An 18,550-nucleotide genomic window follows, 5' to 3' on the forward strand; every position below is an offset into this window, starting at 1 on the left:
AGATAAAAGATAAGCATTAAACAGATGACATCTTCTACAAATCCATTGCAATCCGCTGGTTTAGGTTTTATATTTCTGATGATAAATTATTCAAGTTGTTTTACGATTAAGATTAAACATGAGGATTAGTACTCTCTGTTACGGATCACATCTATTTTCATTATTTCTTCCAACTCACGTTAGCAAAGCAAACAGCTCTAAGGAATGGCTGCCAGAGAGATGCCAATGCTGAAGCACACCACTCTATCCTCCAGCACCACACTTTGGAGAAGGCTGCCCCACACCAGCACGCCTGCCATGACTCCACAATGCACTGAGCACAGTGCCTCTTCCAGCTCCCTCCCTGCCAGCTGTTGACCCTTTTTTTCGTGACAGAGCATGTGCCTGCAGCAAGACTTGCACAGCACCAGAAAGGAAAGCACTACCAACTATCAGGTCTGAATCAGAACCTCATACAATTGGCTTTAAGGTTCAAAAAAAAGTCTGAGATCTGTTCACAGAATCTCCGTTTGATTGCACTTGTACAGGATGAAAATGACAAGTAATGTCGCTAGCCCTTGAGAGGTCAAACTGGGAAATGGGTTTGGGCCGACATGTGAGTTCAAACTCCACCCAACACCAGTGTTCTTCTCACAGTAGAAACACCTGGACATGCAAGTCCCTGAGCCCAGCCGTTGCCATTCCCATACAAAGCCCACGTGTAGTTTTTCCACAGGTGACCCAGCACTCAGACATAAGCAGGCAGCATTCAGCTCCCAGAGATGGGAAGCTGGTTGGCAAAGCACAGCGCCACTGCTCCTTGCTGCAGGTGAGTTTTATACTTCCACACCTGAGGCTTGCTCTCCATGTGAGTGACTGAATCTGCCTCTGTTCTTCCAAGGACAGACTGCAGTAACCAGGCTCATTGTCATAAACACAGAAAAATGCTAGCAATAACAGCCAATGTCCTAATAGCTTCTAAATCCAATGTTTTGCAATCTAAAACCACTGAGACACTAATGTTATGCAGGCATCATCTCCAAGAAAGTGGAGGGGCTGAATCCACAGCCTTCCAGATGCCGAGCACAAACCACCCACGACAACAGCTGTGACAGAAAAAGAGTGGTCAGTGGTAAGACACACAGGTGGCCCCACACTGAGCAGCTCACAGAACAAAACGTATGCACTGCCAGTTGGCTGAGCTCACGCCAGCATTGCAATGCCAGGCACCAGTCTCAGTTTCTGTTCTTCCCCTGTGAGCAGCCTGGTGCTTCCCCAGCAGTTCAGCAGCACTCCGTCCCACTGCACGGAGCCTCTGTGACATGTAGCATTAGAGAGGCAGCACCAACTGTAATCCCTCTGCACTTCTGACGGAGCTTTTAATGGGTTACCAAGAGCTTCTGAGCAGAGCTGATGAGCTTTACAGACATTTGATCCGCCACATTCAACCTGAAAATAAAGATGTAGCGGAAAGGAAGAGACTTGGCTCTGCTATCAGTGAGCCAGGAGCTACTCCCACCTTTGCATGTGGCAGCATCACGCACCTCCCCATTCTTTTGCACTGGTGACTTTGTAACTAGACATGAAAACCTGGTTCACTGAAAAAGGTCTGACAGAGGTCAAGAGTATCACAAGCCAAGGCAAAAACTGTGCAAACTGCGTCCCATGAGGTCCCTTCACCTCCACTCTTCTCTTTCTCTGGTTTTATTGCTCAAAAAGCACGGTAAGAATCCCTGACTGTTCTCAGATTGTGCAGCAGCAAACGACATCAGGTCATAGAGCAGAAGAACGGCAGCTCTATTTTAGAGGATACACAGAAGGTCCACAGGAGGTTCTAATAGCTCAGCTGAGCAGTACGGACACAGCAGCATTCAAGCAGGCTGCATGCTAATACCCAACCTGCTCTGGCAGCTCACGCCTCTAAGGTCCCTAAACCACTGCCTCACAAGGACAGGGAGACTCAGCTCACGTTTGTGTGGTCCGAGACCGTACAATGCACCAAACACACCAGCATGCAGACACATGCTATCTTGACAAAACTCACAGCTCAGAACTCAGAAGACTCCAAGTCACACTCAAAGTTAGCAGCCTCTGAAACTTCAGCATAAGTTACTGCTTAGCATTCTTCAGTCGTAGCAGCCAACCACAGGCAACTTGCAGAATCTCTATTTATTATATTGTTTATAACAACTTCTGAAATGTTCACTGAATGATTCTTTCTGTAAGAAACCACCTCCTCTGATCTAAGAGGCTTTTCATCAAATCCCACAGATCCTCACTTTGACAGACAAGTCTTGATCTTGCAGAAAGCAATGGTACCAGAAGGGCTGGTTTAGCTATTATAGGTTTGATCCAGCAGCAGTTCCCCCCATTTTCAGAGTGAAAGCAGCACAGGGCAGAAACACACCACTGGTAAGGGCAGTGTGCAGCACAGTGCAGTGCAGGTGCCCTGGGCGTGCAGCAGGGATGCAGACAGGAGGCTCCTCTTAATTGGGAAACTGTTCCAGTATACACATACTGCACATATTAAGCTCCAGTTCTAAGTGTACAATGAAAGTACTCCAAGATCTAAGATCATAATTCATGGTTAAAATAAAGAACTAAATATGGATCTTAATGATTCTCAAACAGCCCTAAGCAAGAAAGACAGAACATTCTGATACTCAAAGGCAGACCACTGTGGTTTTATTCATCATAAATAAAAATAAAGCTGATAATGGTCTCTGCAAGTAACATTAACCTTTAAGCAAAGTTGATTCAACCAGTTAGCTATCTAAATATCACTGTGTAATATCAAGAGGACACCCTACCAGTTCATTAAAGCAAAACTAAATCTATTTCTATCCTTTTTATCCATTCTAAGTAGGGCAGGAAACCACTTGCAACAGTTCATATGGAAATTATTTATAGCTTTTCAAGCTCAAGTGAAAATGGGTCAGTTCAGAAGTGATTCACCCACCTATAACAAAGATATAAAACAGGGCTCTGGTACAGCTAAGCAAGACCTGAGTCTCACATGGAGTTTGAACGGTACAGGCCCAGGAGAACCTCTCCAAATACATTCCATTTGGAAGCACATCTCCCCACGCTGTTAGAGCATTTCCTCTGCATGCACAATTGAAACAGGCACTGGAGCTTCAAAGCACATTACAACACTCACCACAGCCTTCCAATCCAACACAGCTACACTGAGACATCTATCACACCCTTCCAATCCAACACACCACTGCACTGAGACAGTCATCTCACCCTTCTAACCCAACGCAACTATACCAGGAGACCCATCCAATCCAACACAGCTACACCAGCAGTCATCACAGCCTTCCAGGGCAACACAAGTATGCTAAGACATCCGTCACACGCTTCCAATCCAACACAGCTACACTAGGACAGCCATCAAGCCCTTTCAATCCAACACAACTACACCAGGACAGCCCTCACACCCTTCTGATCCAACACAGCTGCACCAGGTCATCTTGCCCTTCCAATACAGCAGAGCAGCGTGGGGGTTTCCCCCCTAACCCGCTGAATTACAGCTGGTACTTTTTCTCTCTCTATGGCTTACGCAGAGAATGCGTTGGCAGTTAAATATAGTTGACCGAAAAGGAAATTAAAAAGTAACAAAGCAGTAGGCCGTGTGAGTAAACACTGACGAAGAACCCTCCCCCCAAAAGTATCTTTCACTACAGCCTTCGGCCAGGGTCCTAACCGTGAAAGGCAGCTCTCGTTCTGATACATTTCACAACGACATGAAAAGGTACAAAGTGCCCCGTTCCCAACGCGTTGGAACCCACGAGAGCCCCGAGGCTCGGCTTCGTTCCAACACCCGCCGCATCCCCGGCGGGGCGGAGGCGTGAAGGGGGCGGCAGGAGAGCCCGGAGCACCGTGACCGCTGCAGCCTCACCTCGGCGCGGGGCTGCCTTTGTGAGGCGGCAACAAAACAGCAGCCCTGACCAAAAAACGCATTTCAAACCGGATGAATTTCGAACTACGTTATTATGTAACCAGAACATCAACTGGACTAGTCGACCACGAGGCGTCGGACTCCCTCTGTGCCGCGGGCTCCCGGTCGCTCTGCGGGGCAGCGGAGACAGCCGAGGAGCGCCGCCGGCACGAACCCGGCCCCGGGTCCCTGCGGGTCGCCCCCCTCCCGCCCCGAGCGCCCTCAGCCTGCCGCCCTCTCGCACACCTGGGCAAATCCCGAAGAACGACACAAGAGGCCGTTTGCGCGACGAACCGCCCGTGGCGAGCACCGGCGCGCGCAGAAGCGCGAAGCTGCGCTCGCTTCTCGCCGCAGGGCTGCGGGGAACTTCCCCTCAGCGCCGCACCGCACCGCCCGCGCGGGGCCGCCCCGAGACCCGCCGCGCTCAGCCCCGGCGCCGTCGCTCCGAGCGGGGCCCAGCAGCGGGCGGGCAGCGGCGGCGGCGCTGCCGGGCGGCGCCCAAAGCCTCGCACAAAGAGCGCGGGGGCACCGCGGCCGCGCGCGGAGAAGGGAGCGCGAGACGGGGACGGCCCCGCGGCCTCACCTGAGACATCTGCGGGCGCAAGTTGATCTCCTTGAGGTTGATGGAGTGGCTGCGCAGGTTGTTGAGCAGCTGGCACAGCAGCACGCCATCGCGCAGCGTCTGCGCCAGGTCGAAGACCTGGGCCGTCTCCCAGGTGACCCGGTGGTTGGGCGGCAGCACCTTGCAGCTGATCAGCCACTGCCCGCACTGCTTCCACGGCTCCATCCCCGCCACGCTGCGGCCGCGGCGGCCCCCGCTGCGCCCTCCGCCGCCGCCGCCGCGGCCGGCCCGGCCCGCCTCGCACCGCTCCGCCCCGGCCCGCCCCGTCAGGCGGGGCCCCGCCGCCCCCTCGCGGGGGCTCAGGTGCGTCCGCGCGCGGCTCCGTGCGGGTCCGGCTGTGCGCAGCCCCTGAGCGCGCGCCGGGTAAAGCAGGCGCGAGGCGCGGGGGGCGGCAGGTGCCGCTCAGCAGCTCCAGCAGCGCTGCTTTACCACGCGCTGCCTCGCGCCCAGTTGCATTTTGTACGTCTCTTACATCACGTTTAAAAGAAGAGCGCGACAGCTTCTGAGGAGCACTCGGGTAACTCCTGGAAAAATATTCCAAGGATTAAGTTACTAAAAATGACTTAAACCACCCCCCTCCCCCCTCAAAAAACAACAACCAACACGACAATCACCAGAGTTTGCATTGCTCTCCACATCTGAATTTCTAAAGCCGTTCTTTGGGCTTCTTTGGCTATGCTGCGAAGGCACTGTCTCTTAAAAGAGGTCCGCTAACAAGATTAAAAAGAAAAAAAAAAGCACCTTTGTATCGTTATTGATGTGCAATTGAGGAAAAATGAAGTACAGCCTGGCCTGAGAACGCCTTCTGAGAGAGCACAGCCAGTGCTGCCCACAGCTGCCCTGAGTGCCCCCGGAGCTCAGCACTCACTGCCCAGCAAGCAACTGCCCCGAGAGCTGCTAATGGCTCCTCTAGCAACAACACACAGCTGCTGATGATGCACCCCACAGGGCGATGAAGCCCTCGCACAACACAAAGCCCAGCAACCTTAAGGTACTGCCTCCCGTTGCCACAAGCACCAGGCCCACTGCCCAAGCATCTCCCCAGGCAGGAAGGGCCCTTTACTTCGGATCAGGAGTGCAGGGTTGGACAGCACAGGATTGGCCCCACCACACCGCCTCCCCCAGAGGAGGAGCAGCAGCAGTTCCTCGCATGCATCAAAAGGGATTGAAATTAACAACCTGCCACGGTTTGGTTATCATTGCCCATCAGATTGAACAGCAGAGCTGTTTGATTAAAAGCACAATAAAAAACTGCCCAGGAGTAAGGCTTATGTATTTATCTGTGAAAAGTTAAACATCAAGAGGCAAGCGAGTAAATACTGCATGGTGCCCACAGCCACCCCCCCCACCTCCCCCCTAGGCCCGCAGCAGACAACTCCAACACCAGATTGGAGCACAGCAAAGCAAACAAGCAAACACAAGAAACCAAGCCACGTGCACCACACTACACAGCACCCACCACCTGCCCCAGCCAGGCTCAGCAGCACAGCAGCAGCTGAGGGCAGCACACAGGAGGGCAAGCATAACTCCAGGGCACAGCAGCCACAGCAACAGCACCTGAGTGCTCTTATGGACCAAGGCACTGCACCTGGGTAATGGGAACAGTCCAAGCTCCACACTCCAAAGCTTTCCAGCTTGAGTTTTTAATTGTTTTGAACTACCATCTTACTAACCTGCTTTGTGGTCCCACACTGCTCATGAGCTCTTGCACTGTACATAAGGACTACATTTCACTCAAAATACGGGATACAGAACAGGAAAGACCAAAAAAAAAGCACTCTCAGCCAATGCCATCCCTTCAGATACATTAAGAAGATGTATCTGACCAAGTTCAGGAATGCCAATGGGAATATACTGAAAATGGAATAATAAAAGCCACCACCATGCCACAGCCAGTCATTTGTGCTGGGTGGAGCGTGCTCTGTGCCCACTGCCCACACCTGCGTTGAGTACAGCTTATCAAAGGCACTTGGAGCTTGCTCTAGGTTCGTGTTGAGAAGAATTCACATCTCTACAGCAATCCCAGAAAGTCAGCTGCCTGCAGTTACACGAAGGAATGGGGGGTAGGGGCAAAGCAGAGCTGTAACCCAAACTCAGGGTCAGCACAGCCCTGCCAAGGAGATAAACACAGGTTCACTTTTCTCCTCTTGACACACTATCCTCAGCCTTCTTCAGTTTCCTACATTGTCCACAACCATTCACTGCTGTTAACAGATAGAAAAATGAAATGAAAAACCTCACCTTACTTCAGCTGCAATACTGAGTTCTTCAGATGAACCAGATGCTGAAATTGCACTGCAAGTTTGAGCTATTTCCATCCTCGTTCTCCAGTAACAGCCCAGTTGGAGTGCCCCAGGCAGGAAGAGGAATGGGTTAGAAACCACGGCAGACATCTCCTCCACCAACATAGGCTGACACTCCCAGACCTAACAGTGAGGGCTCCATTTCAGTAGCTCAAAAAAGCCTGAGGTATTTTGCATACTGCCTCTCCACACCAGCCCCAGCACATCACTAAGCCACTCACTAAAGAAGCTTTATCTTTAGATTCTTATCAAGAAACCAGTAACATGTTGGACTTTCATTCCTGAACTCACAGCCCTGCAAAGCAGACATAGAAACCCTAAACTAAAAATAATGCCACAAAAAGAACAAGTCTGAAGGAGAATTGTACACAGAAGTGCACCCAAAAGGAGCTTTAGCATATTTCTTTGCTTCCAGGAGACAACCGTCTCCTTGCTAGAGACATCACCATACATTTGTTTTCTTTACTTTTTTACCCTGTGCTGCATCCTGTGAAAGTGGCAGCTTTCCAGCTCCTCTCTTGTCCTTTTATTGAGAGAAGCTCGATTTGCTTTATAAGCTATTGGTTCTGGCTCTTAAGGTTTTCCTGCCTTCTGACAACAGCTCTGAGCACACTGTTGAATAATACAGAGAGAAAGCCGTGCAAGCTGAAGTGAAGCACTGCCCTCATTCGTGGGTGCTCAATGCCCACATGCTGCCTGAGCACTGAGCTCGCGCTCAGCGTGTCTCAATTAGACCCATTTCTTTATACCAGCAAGAAAATGCAGTTACACGCAGCCTGCGAGAGTATAGACATACACAGTCTTTGTTCCAGCCATTTGTAACATTGTCCTGTTTGAAAATGCATCGGGCTAATGTGGCTCCCGGCCAGAAGCTTCCCTTGAGCTGTGCTTTTTTTGGCTGGACGTGAATAATCAGGAGGTGGCCAGAGGCCAGCATTTCTTTAGTAGCCTGCTCACCTCACAGCAAAAGAAAATGAGGCTAAGATCGCTGACCAGCATTCCTCAGTAATTGGCCTGCCACTGAAATGGATGTGGATCGGGAGCTCGGGGTGCACCGGGCTGTGTCCAGCAGCGCTTGGTTCCGGCTTCAGGACTGCTCCGCTAACTCTGTGGCAGAGAGCAAACTAGTGCTGCTGCTTTTAAGTGATGGGTTCTTAATTACTTGTTCGTGTCAGCATGAAAAGCCTTAAGCTGCATATCAGATGGATAAAAATTAAAAAAAACTTCTCAACTAACAAATCAATCTGACTTTAAGTGTTACAATTTGCTTTAAAAACCTACCTCAAGTTTGCATGGAAATAATCAGTGATTGAAATCCATATGAGACACTGAAAATAACAAAAAATCCTAAAACTAGCAGCTGGAAGGATGCATGGAACCAAGTATAACACAAACTAGAACTGAATTTAGCTTACGGTAGAGACCTGAGGGATGCAGGCAGTCAATAAGTAGATAGTAATCAACTAAGAGAAATTCCAAGTGCCATCTAACACCAAAACAACACCAAGATACTGGGTTTAGTATAAAACTGCTTCAGTGTGCAGAATGTGTCTGAATGTTTGAGAAATCTATGAGTAATGCTGCAAGGGAATATCCAGCTAGACTAGTCAATACCAAAATAAGATGTTAAGGGAGACAAATTAGCTGCCTAGATCCAGCTTGCTACCTGCCAAATTAGCAACTTAAGCCATCATCTTCAACTCTACTTCCCCCTCTAGATATTTGCTTTCTATTTGAGTCAACAATAGTCTGTCAGATTACAGTAGGTCCCCAAATCATCTGTTAAAAAAACCCAAATACAGTATTTGCTTTGTAGATACTCACACGTAACCCTCCTAAAAATATTCATACAAAGGGAATAACAGTACATTGCCTCCTTGACCTGAGAAGAGACAGATCTAACTGCCAAGTTAGTCATCACATTCCTCAAGTCTTAGTATGTCCAGGTCAATTTCCTTTGACTTCATTGATGCCTCTAAGAAATACATACCTTTCTCATCCTTTCCTTCACTCTATTTCTTGTCTTCCATAAATTGTTCTCAGCAGTCTCATCTCATTACTTAACGCAAAGTCAGATCAGATGACAGGGTTATGGGATAATGAAAATACTTCTTTTCACTCAACACAGAAGGAAAGGAGATGCTGACCAAAATAGTTTCCATGATCCCAGCTGACAAGAAAGTGATAATTAGATGAAAGGTTGAGGTGACCAAGATACAAATGCAGAAGCCTAGAAACCAGGAGGAAGTAAGCCCTAAAATGTGAAAAAGTACTTTTTGTGTGCTGTTTGTGCATAGTGTTTGTGCGCTGGTTTCCATAGTTTGTACAAAACCCAGATTCCAGAAAGATTTCTATCTTTGGATGAAGGCATCAATTGCTGCAATGGAAACATTTGCAGGAAGACCAGATGGGAAGATATTTGTATATAAGGACAATCAGCAAAAAATTCTCACATGAAAAAGAAAGCCCCACTCTACCTGAAGGTGGGAAAACGTGAATAAAACTATGCATGAAATATGTACTCAAAGAGTATTCAGAGCAGTGTTTATAACTCTGTTACTTAAAGAACATTATTTCAAAATTACAGTATTAGGCAATTGAACTTTTCATATCTTATGGTCATCATTTGCTTTCAGCTTCTCTTCTCCTGCTGTGTCAACTTCTACAGCAAATTGGACAGTCACATATAACCTCTGAGACCCTGGTCTGGTTTTTTACTGAGTGTCAGACGTGTTTATATGCTAATCAATGTTTGGTAGATAAAAGCTTCCTTATATGCTTACAAGTAAGAAATAGTAACAATTTTCAACAACTAAACTGTAGAATTTTTAAACATGAGAGCAGGCAAAATATTTGTAAGCACTTAAGTAGGCAGCACAGCTTCACCTCCAGTGTTACCACACCTGTGTCTCCTCAAGAATAAAGAAAATAAATATTTCAGAACAGGATGCTCCCTACTTCATTAATGAGAGTTCTCAGGTATTGCTCATCTAACAAAGCGGACAAACGCTAGACTGCAGATCAGCAGAGGCCAACACATTACGGGTCTCTTTATTCAGTCCATAGGGATTGGATTTGCACTGATAGGGACAATGACAGGGCCTGCAGCTAGCAAAGACCATGAAGACCAATCTGTAGAGCAGAAAAATAAGCCACCACAGGAGCAAGATAAGAATTATCAAAACTGGCCTCTTAATGTTGTGAACTTCTACTCCTGCATCCTCTGTTTTATAACTAACGCAAAACCTGGCTCGCATGGGTGCCAAGAACATTTCTTTCATTCTGGAAGAAAAAAGATCTCACCCCAAACCTTTAATTTGCATGTCTATGATCCTCACTTCAGTTACAGTCAGTGCTATCTGTGGCTGCCAACAACCAGGGATATGAAGCTGCATATCCTAATTAGAGGAGCACATTAAGTTAGTGGCTGGTAGCATCTCATCTTAAGTCACACCACTGACTACAGGCAAGACAATGACAGACATTAATTATCCTGTATCTCCCTGCCTTCAAGTCCCTCCCACTACTCTGATACCATAACTTCCTCAGTCCTGCTTGACAATTATTGCTCGAGGTCAAGTGTCCATGTGAAATGATGAATTCAAAACAAAGATTTAGATTCAGGTCTACTACATTGATTACTGTGAGAACAGAGATATGCTGCTCTCGTCATGTTAGAAATAGTAGCAGGCATCTGCCAGTACAAAGTATTTGAGATTTATCTATCCTGTGGAACAAGGGAGTGCCATAGATGTGCATAATAACCTTTGTTAGCTGCTCATCTGCATGCGGCACTGGAAAGCTGGCTTTGCCAGACTTGAATGAAGACAAACAACCACACAAAGAAGTTTCCCGGTGGCTTATTTAGACTTATGTTACACCTTTAAAGATAATAAAACAGCAAAGGTAACATTTATGGACAAAACAGAACTTGCTGTAGGTAGCTAGGTGTGTTTACAGCTTTAGGTTTATGTTCAGGTGAGGTCAGAGCAGTCCATTTGGCAAGCCCAAGTTGTAAAAATATTTCTTTCTTCCCTGCCACCTTTTTCCTCACAGTACTATAACAGTGCTTAAGGTAGGAGTGCAAGTCCATTATTAGCTCATATGGTCCAGCAGCTATCCACTTACTTCCCTGTGTGGATGCAGGTGCACCACAGGCAATCAACTCACCTATAGTGGATTGAGGGATTGACAGAACAGCTCTCAAAAGAAATCAAAACTGGCTTCTGGCATAAAGCAGTAGAGAGGCAATGCTCTCTGACAGAACACATTATGACAAAGGCACAGGGAACAAAATATAAACAATTTGCTGTAAAGAGTGTGACAAGATAATATGAACTTCTAAGTCAAAGATTCAGCCACTCCCAGAGAAACACAGCTCTGTCTACTAAAGAGCTGATTTAGACTAAATTGAAAAAAACTCCCTGTCCAAGCACCACTTCACCTTCCTCCCAACTTTGTTCTTTCCTGCAGTCAGCCCTTACATCACTGCAACTCGTATACAATACTCAAACAGGAAAAGTGAAGCTAACCTTGCACCTGCAGACCATGCTGCAGCATTTTCCTCAGCCTGCGTGAATGCCCACTGCACAAGCCTGAAACTGCAAACATCCTTGGTGCAATTTTAATCGCCACAGATTTTTAAACAAGACAATATCAAAACGTTTCATAACAAAATTAGATTAAGTACTACAAAGCAAAGGAATGAAAACATGCCTCTAAGTGACAGAAAGATACAGGTATAGCCTGCAGGAAGCAGTCACCACAAAGCTAGCAAGAACTGCGGCAGCAACGGGGCCTGCCATCACAAACCTAGGATTTTCCTTCCCTCTAAGCCCAACTGCTGCAGAGCTGTACCTGTTAATTGCTTTCACAATTATCTGCAGCCATACCACCTCCTTTTGTGGATTTACAATTAAGTTGTACAAACAAACAGAAGGAAGAACAGGGAATATTTACAGGCTTCTACTTCTCTTTTTCCTGGGAAGGTACCAAAGGACAGACAAGGGCCAAGTAAAGGTCTTGCAGATAAGGAGCCACACAGGTACCCGCACCCAGAGCAGGAATCAGCTCACAACCACCAGGCAACACACACCCCCAACAGCCAGGCAAACCAGCAGCCAGCCCTAAGCTTACTGGGAAGCTCACAGCAGCCAGGTGGCCCAATCCATCAGCAGCCTGCTGTGCTAAGCCAGCCCTGCTTCCCCCTGGGAGGCTGAGGGAGCACAAGTTCTCTTAACTGCTTGGCTAAGGTCCTCTTGGCGGGGGGTGCATTTAAATATTGTCAAGGACAGAAGAGCATACACATTAAGAGACTTCACTGATCTCACACGCCGTTATTTCTTGTGCTAATCTAGGCGATTGGCAAGACTTAAACAACATTGTCAGCCCTGTGGGCTTGTCAACATCATCCTCACAGAAATAAAGCTTGGGTTTTTTTTCCTTCAGATGGTTTTAGTGTTACAAGTGCAAATACAGAAGGATTTGTACTGATTCAGTGTTACCCCAACCTATGTGTACTGAACAATAATCAACACCTTTACCTTCACCAGCTGTGACACTCTGCAGCAGGAGACAGCATTGGTGATCACTCAGCTCTGCTGTTTGCAGGAGACATACAGAAGTACCAATCAAGCACCCAGGCAGTGACACGTGTTGTCACTTTAGTACAGCTGTTAAGGTGCTATCTGGCTACTCTTTCGCCGTCCAAACACTGCCTTGGATTGCGATTTCTGTTTAAGAGATCCCAACCCACAGCTTAGAAACCCACCGAGCAAGCAAGGGGAGCAACAGAACTCAAAAATTCACTGATCTGAAAGGGCACAAAAGAAATGGAGGTGTACAGTGCCACGCTTACTGTGTCCTTTTCTTCTGTAGTTAAAAAAATTGAAGACATGACCACATTACCACCATTTTCTCCAAAATTCAACTGTGGATTGAAGAGATCAAACTGGGCAAACTCCCTTTCTGAATAGGAGCCACGTTAGCAATGTTAACTTTGTTGCTCCTGGTAGAAACCCTGCCAAAGGAGCCAGTGGCTGACCCTGAGAGCAGCTCCCAGCCACAGCGAGCAGTTGGGGCAGAGCTTAGCAGACGTCAGCCTCAAACCACGCAGGCTTGTACTCTGAAGGTTGTCTCTTCCTTGTATGCACTGCAAGCTGCTGCATGATATTTGCAGAGATTAAGGCTTAGCCCACTGCCAAGCCATGGTATCCTTTCAGATGTCGCATGATCAGATAGAACAGTTCAGCAAGACCAATGGATCACAGTTACAGCTAAGACAAACATACTAACCAGACATCAATCAAACATGCAAGAAACAAATTAGCTAATTGGAACAACACAGTTCTACTTGGAACTTAAACACCTCAAACAATCTGGCTGATCAACATCACAGTTACTCCAGTAGGGAAAAAATTAACATGTTGATAACAGTTGTTAGGAAACAACAAGGCTTGAAACAGATGGTAAAGTGTCAGACTGAGGCAAAACAAAGATCTCCCTGCTGCTGAATGATGAACACTAAACTCCCTCCCTATCATCATCACAATTCTGTGACTGTTCAATAAGGCCCTGCAGATGTGGGCTCAGGTCACCTATTACAGCCAGACCTTCTGGTGCTTCCTGGGCAAATGTGCCACGGCCTGAGCTGTCTCACCTCCTTGTCCTCTTATACACTGACTCAAAAGGAAGATGTCTCAGAAGTAATGCTGTCACTAGGTGCTGGAATGCATTAATTGCTGATGTTCAAGTACACTTGAATTATAAAACAAATCATGCCGCCAGATCTAACTTCAGGGGTAGTATACTAACATTTGGATTTTCTTGCCATCCAAAGTGCCACAGAGTACCACTATATTTCTGTATGCACTGTATCACAGAAGACTAAAAAGCTGGGCAACAGAAATGAGATGAAAAGAGGACTTTCCACATATTCAAAATGAAAACCTGGTGTCAGAGATAAACACAGGAGAGGACCCTCTACCTTTCCACAGGCTAGTAGCCACAAGGGCAAAATGATGTGCCCGTGGTGGCAGGGGAGGCCAGCCCTGCAGGTCAGTATGGCTGCAGAGATCAGTAAGAACACACCAAGGAAGGGTCACTGGGCCAGCTCTGACTGGGTTCGGTCAAAATTACTAGTTCACCTTGCTCTTAATGGATGCACTTAGCTGCGACACTTATTACAAAATAGTATATTTTATCCAAACTCAGTGCAGTAACAACTCAGCAGTTCTCAAATTCGCTGCATATTTGGAGTTAAGGCCCACAAGTTCAACCCCTCCCCACAACAAGGCCAGAAAGCCTGCAGACCTGCAGGGCCAACAGAGGGCTGCCAGCCCCACACAGACATCTGAGCACCTCCAGTCCCATTCCTGCCATCCAATGTTGCCATCAGTTGCAGCCCATAGCTGCAGGGAATCTGACTGCTGCCTGGGGAGAGATCATTCTGCCCAGCAGTGACTATGGGACGCCTCATGAGGGCTACTAATCTTGCTGCAGCTGAGGCCACAGTTAAGTTTCCATACAAAAATATTGATTGTTTGAAACAAGGCACTATCTCTTTTCATTACCTGTGAGATATGGCCATGGCAGCATGAGAAAAGGCATCGCTTACAACTATACAAGAGTTCGTGCACTCGCTGTTTAAGTGCTTATACCCAGGGAAATGGAACTCCAATCTGTTCATGTTCTCCCAGAGCTGACAAATGTGAGTAAACCTCTCTCCTTGCTCCAGCTCAGCCCCATGAAGCAGCAGCCAGAACTGCTCACCAGCTCACTGTGGCAGCATAGCGTGGGCTGCTGCATCACAGCAGTACCACACTGCCCACATCGAGCCTCTGTGCTCCCCATTACCCTCACCTGAGCTTCCTCAACTGGTGAAAAAAAGTTATTGCATACCTGTGGGCATTTCATTGGATTCCATGCATACATATGCATTTCACCACAGCAGAAATGGATCGTGAATATATAAGCATTAAACACTGATTTTCTCTTACTTGGAATGTTTTAGGTTCAAGCTAGTCAGGGTATAGAACCATTCCTCCCGTTATCTTCTCCCAGGCAGATCCTGCCTGCCTGCCTCAGGTCTGCTCCCAGGGACTGTCTGCTAACAGCCTTCTTTACATAACACTCACAGCTTGCCATCAAACGTGCGCTGCATAAATAGCTCAGGGAACGGAAACAACACAGTCACACTTAGAAGTGATTTGATCATGCTACTCAGTGTTTGCCAAATGCCCTCATCTTTCCACAGGAAAAAAAGAAAAAGGTTTCCTGATATCCTACAATCACAGCAAATTTTCTCCACAGAAATCCCCAAGCTGACAATTGGTGATCCCAAAAAAAGCACAGCCAGACAAACAGGACAGCTGGCACAGGTGGTGGAGCAACATGGGCACAAAAACTGCATTGCTCCCGGGGAAATACCAGCATGTTTCTTATAGACTGGCTGCCTTCAGCCTCAGAGCAAGGAGTCAGCAAACTGCATCTTCATTAATAAAGACCACCATTTTAGTGCTCAGCTCCAGGGGCAGGAGCAGCCAGTTCTGATGGTGAGCTCAGCACAGCTCTGCCAAGCTCCGTTATGGGCTCAGTGCCGAGCACCCCCTGAGCTGTTACTCTGCCCTTCCCATGGCTGAGCCTGCTTACAGAGATTTACTTCCACAGCTCACACGTTCGGTGTTAATATCAGCTCAATGTATGCTGGAGGGAAGGAGAGTTAGCCACCTGAGTTACATTACATTCATTGATCAGCACATTATTTTCTTTCATGATGATATGAAGTAATTATGCTGTGGTACAACAGCCCTTTGGCTTTCAATACCTTCCTTGTCTCTCCATCCCCAACTCAGTCCTGGTGCTGAATACAACATCACACTGCCATGGAAATGTCAGTTACACTTCGGGGTTTTCTGCACAGAAAATGTCACAGCTGAAATGTGACTGTGGTACAACTTCTGCCCATGCAGGGGGAAAGGCAATGACACACAGCTCAGGGCAGCTGCAGCGTACGTGAGCAAAGTGACAACACAGCTCTGCTGCTGCAAAGCTGTGCATGACCACAACACCTCTGGTGCACACAGCACCGATCCCCCAGCATGGTCCCTAACCAGCCAGCATAGCAACACACCCCTGCTACCTCCTGTCAGCAGCCAGGCACTGCCAGTTCTGCCATGCTCCTTACGTACTCCTGAGGGACGGTCACAGCAACACCGGCCTGTGTATCAGCTGTGCGCCCAACATGGGAAAACAGAAGTCAACAAGAAGTACATCTTTTCCTACCTTAGCTATGAAAAACAGAGAGCTAGGGTACGCAGCAAGTAAGCCAAAGCAGTGAAAGAAAGGCAGCATGTGTAATTCTAATTAAAAAACTAGCCGAAAGCATATATACTAGTGATTTCTTACAGAGAGTAAAAACCTTTTTTACTCCTGAAATACTATGAATTTAAATTAATTGGGGAAGCAACCATCTTCTAATAGATTGCATACTTAGGACTTAAAGCAGATTAAAAGTGAAAATTATGCTAAAATCGTTGGGGAATGTAAATCCTTGTTTAATTGGCGCTGCAGGAGCTGCCAGGAATAATTAATAGGGCTATATTTAACAGCTCTGGCAGTGCTTCCCTTTCAGATGCAGCTCGTTCTTGCCAACCTTGCTCGACCTGAGGCAGCCCAGTGCTGGCAGCGCTGTGGGGCAGGAGCTGGAGGCCCTGGGAAGCACTGCAGCCTCCTAGGTTTGAGGGCACCAAGAGCTAAGTCCTCTGCTCTGGGAGCAGCTTCGTGTGACAGCAGCATTTAAGCAGCCTTACAACTGGTGGGACCAGATGAAAACCAACCTGTCAGGTTTACTATTTTCCTTTGTGCTTTGGCATGTGAGGCAGCCTGTCTTTGAGAACATGCACACGCACATACGACCTTTTCAGACAACACTGAAGGACTGAATTGTTCAGATTTCCATCTCTTGCAATTGCTGGGGGGAAAGAGCACAAGAGACCACTAAGATCTTGATATCTGCTAATCTCATTTTAGCACTCTCCTCCCATTCCTCTTCCTGTGAGAAGTTTGGGTGTCCAGAATAATGCTGTTGTACTAGGAAAATGGAAAAAAACGACTGAGAATGAAAAAGAATCCAAGCAAGCTAACCCAAAACCTTCTGCTGTAGCAAATGGGTAAAAATAGCTGCCCATGCCCAGATCTATCACAGACACTGTGTTCAGCTCTAGAGGTGCAATTACTGCAGTCGTAAATTTGAAGGCAAATCCTACTTCGAGTGGAAGAGCAGAAACCACAGCCTTTGTGACCCAGCTGCAGCTTCAGCGGACAGCCTTGGTGAAACCTCAGCTCCAGCAACAGCTCCAAGGAGACAAGGCTGCCGCCAGTCACAGCAGCAAGACCCAGCCTCGTGCTGACATCAGCTATTGGTTTTGTCTTCTGAGACAGGAAAACCTGACTGCAAAGCCCATCCCTGCTAGCTGGCAACTCTGAGCCCTGTCCCATGCACAGCCTCAGCTTCTTCTTTACTAACTGTACAATTAAAGAGAAAGAAAGAGTACAAGAGTGACCCATAAAAGCCAATTCAAGTGGCAGTCAACTAATAACTGCGTTCTCATTAATTAAAACCAAGGTGTTTGCTTGCAGGAGAAAAAGCAGGGCATGGAATGTAGCACTGGAAATAGCGCTGTAGCATTTAGATGATGCATGCAACTGTAATTCAAGGTTCAGCAAAGGAAAAACTGGTCTCAGCAAAGACCACCACACATGAGTTTATCCACAGCAGGACAAGAAAAGACTGTAGGCATAAAGCTTCTGTCCTCGGGAGCAACCACAACGCTGCAAGAGCTTTTGTTTCAGTACTCTGTTTTAAGAAACGTTTTGAAATCCAAAGCAAACTGTCCGCACTCAGAGAGAAAATTTGGTTTTGTGGTTAAGACAAAACTGGAAGTTCAAGCACATTTTAGTTTCTAGTCTACATGACAGAGAAATGCACTGTCTGTGTCGCAGATCCTCACCTACAAAATAAGGCTGAAAATACTGCTTTTTCTTTTTCATGGCACTGCCATGTAGATAACAAGATCACAGAGCAGGTATTACATCTTACTCTGTATGAGGTACAACATTCAGAATAAAGATGACCAAATCTCAAAAGGGCATGTCTATATTAAAAACCTACATTAAAATTAAAATCTTACCATATAAATCTAATTCTGTGCCTTGTCATGCATTATTTGGGCCATCCAGATTTAAAGAAAAGGCAGTAACATGGGTCTGTGTTTCATATGCTTTAATAGCCCTTCAAAAGAAAAAACCCCACCGAAACGACGAGCTATCACAGTGTGAGAGCAAGAGCTGAAGTGTGACTGCAGTCCTCGCACTGACATCAGCACCAGCCTCAGCTCACCAGCTACAGAGCTGAGCACTTCACTTGCAGCTGCTGATCAAGTAATGCCCACTGTCATTGTTCCTCTCCAGGCTGCACCTTGCTCCTGGCCTCTTCCCTCAGATCTCCACCACAGTTTGTACTTACAGCACTACAATAAACTAGCAGGAAAAGCAGCAGGGGTCTACGGAAGGAGGAGGAGCAGTCACTTGATGCTGGCAGAAACACTGCTCTTCCACCCAGCTCACAGGGCTTACCCTGCTCCAGTCCACACCATCCTGTGGACATAAATATACCTCCCAGAAAAAAAAAAAAAGTCTGATGAA

At 47.1% G+C, this 18,550-nt stretch overlaps 1 protein-coding gene across 7 annotated transcripts in view; it reads right to left on the reverse strand.

Annotated features, from left to right (window-relative positions):
• VAV3 (vav 3 guanine nucleotide exchange factor) overlaps nucleotides 1–4,751 on the reverse strand; it is a 148,155-nt gene extending 143,404 nt beyond the window's left edge. For 6 of the 7 annotated variants that reach the window (XM_025152727.3, XM_015290228.4, NM_206863.4 and 3 more), the window contains 1 exon segment: nucleotides 4,506–4,751. In XM_025152727.3, the coding sequence (XP_025008495.1) occupies nucleotides 4,506–4,709 (204 nt within the window). In that variant the 5' untranslated portion in view covers nucleotides 4,710–4,751. 7 annotated transcript variants of the gene reach the window in all.
• Nucleotides 4,752–18,550: the final 13,799 nt, after the last annotated feature.

Source organism: Gallus gallus, chromosome 8, assembly GCF_016699485.2.
Source record: "Gallus gallus isolate bGalGal1 chromosome 8, bGalGal1.mat.broiler.GRCg7b, whole genome shotgun sequence".
Lineage (NCBI taxonomy): Eukaryota > Metazoa > Chordata > Aves > Galliformes > Phasianidae > Gallus > Gallus gallus.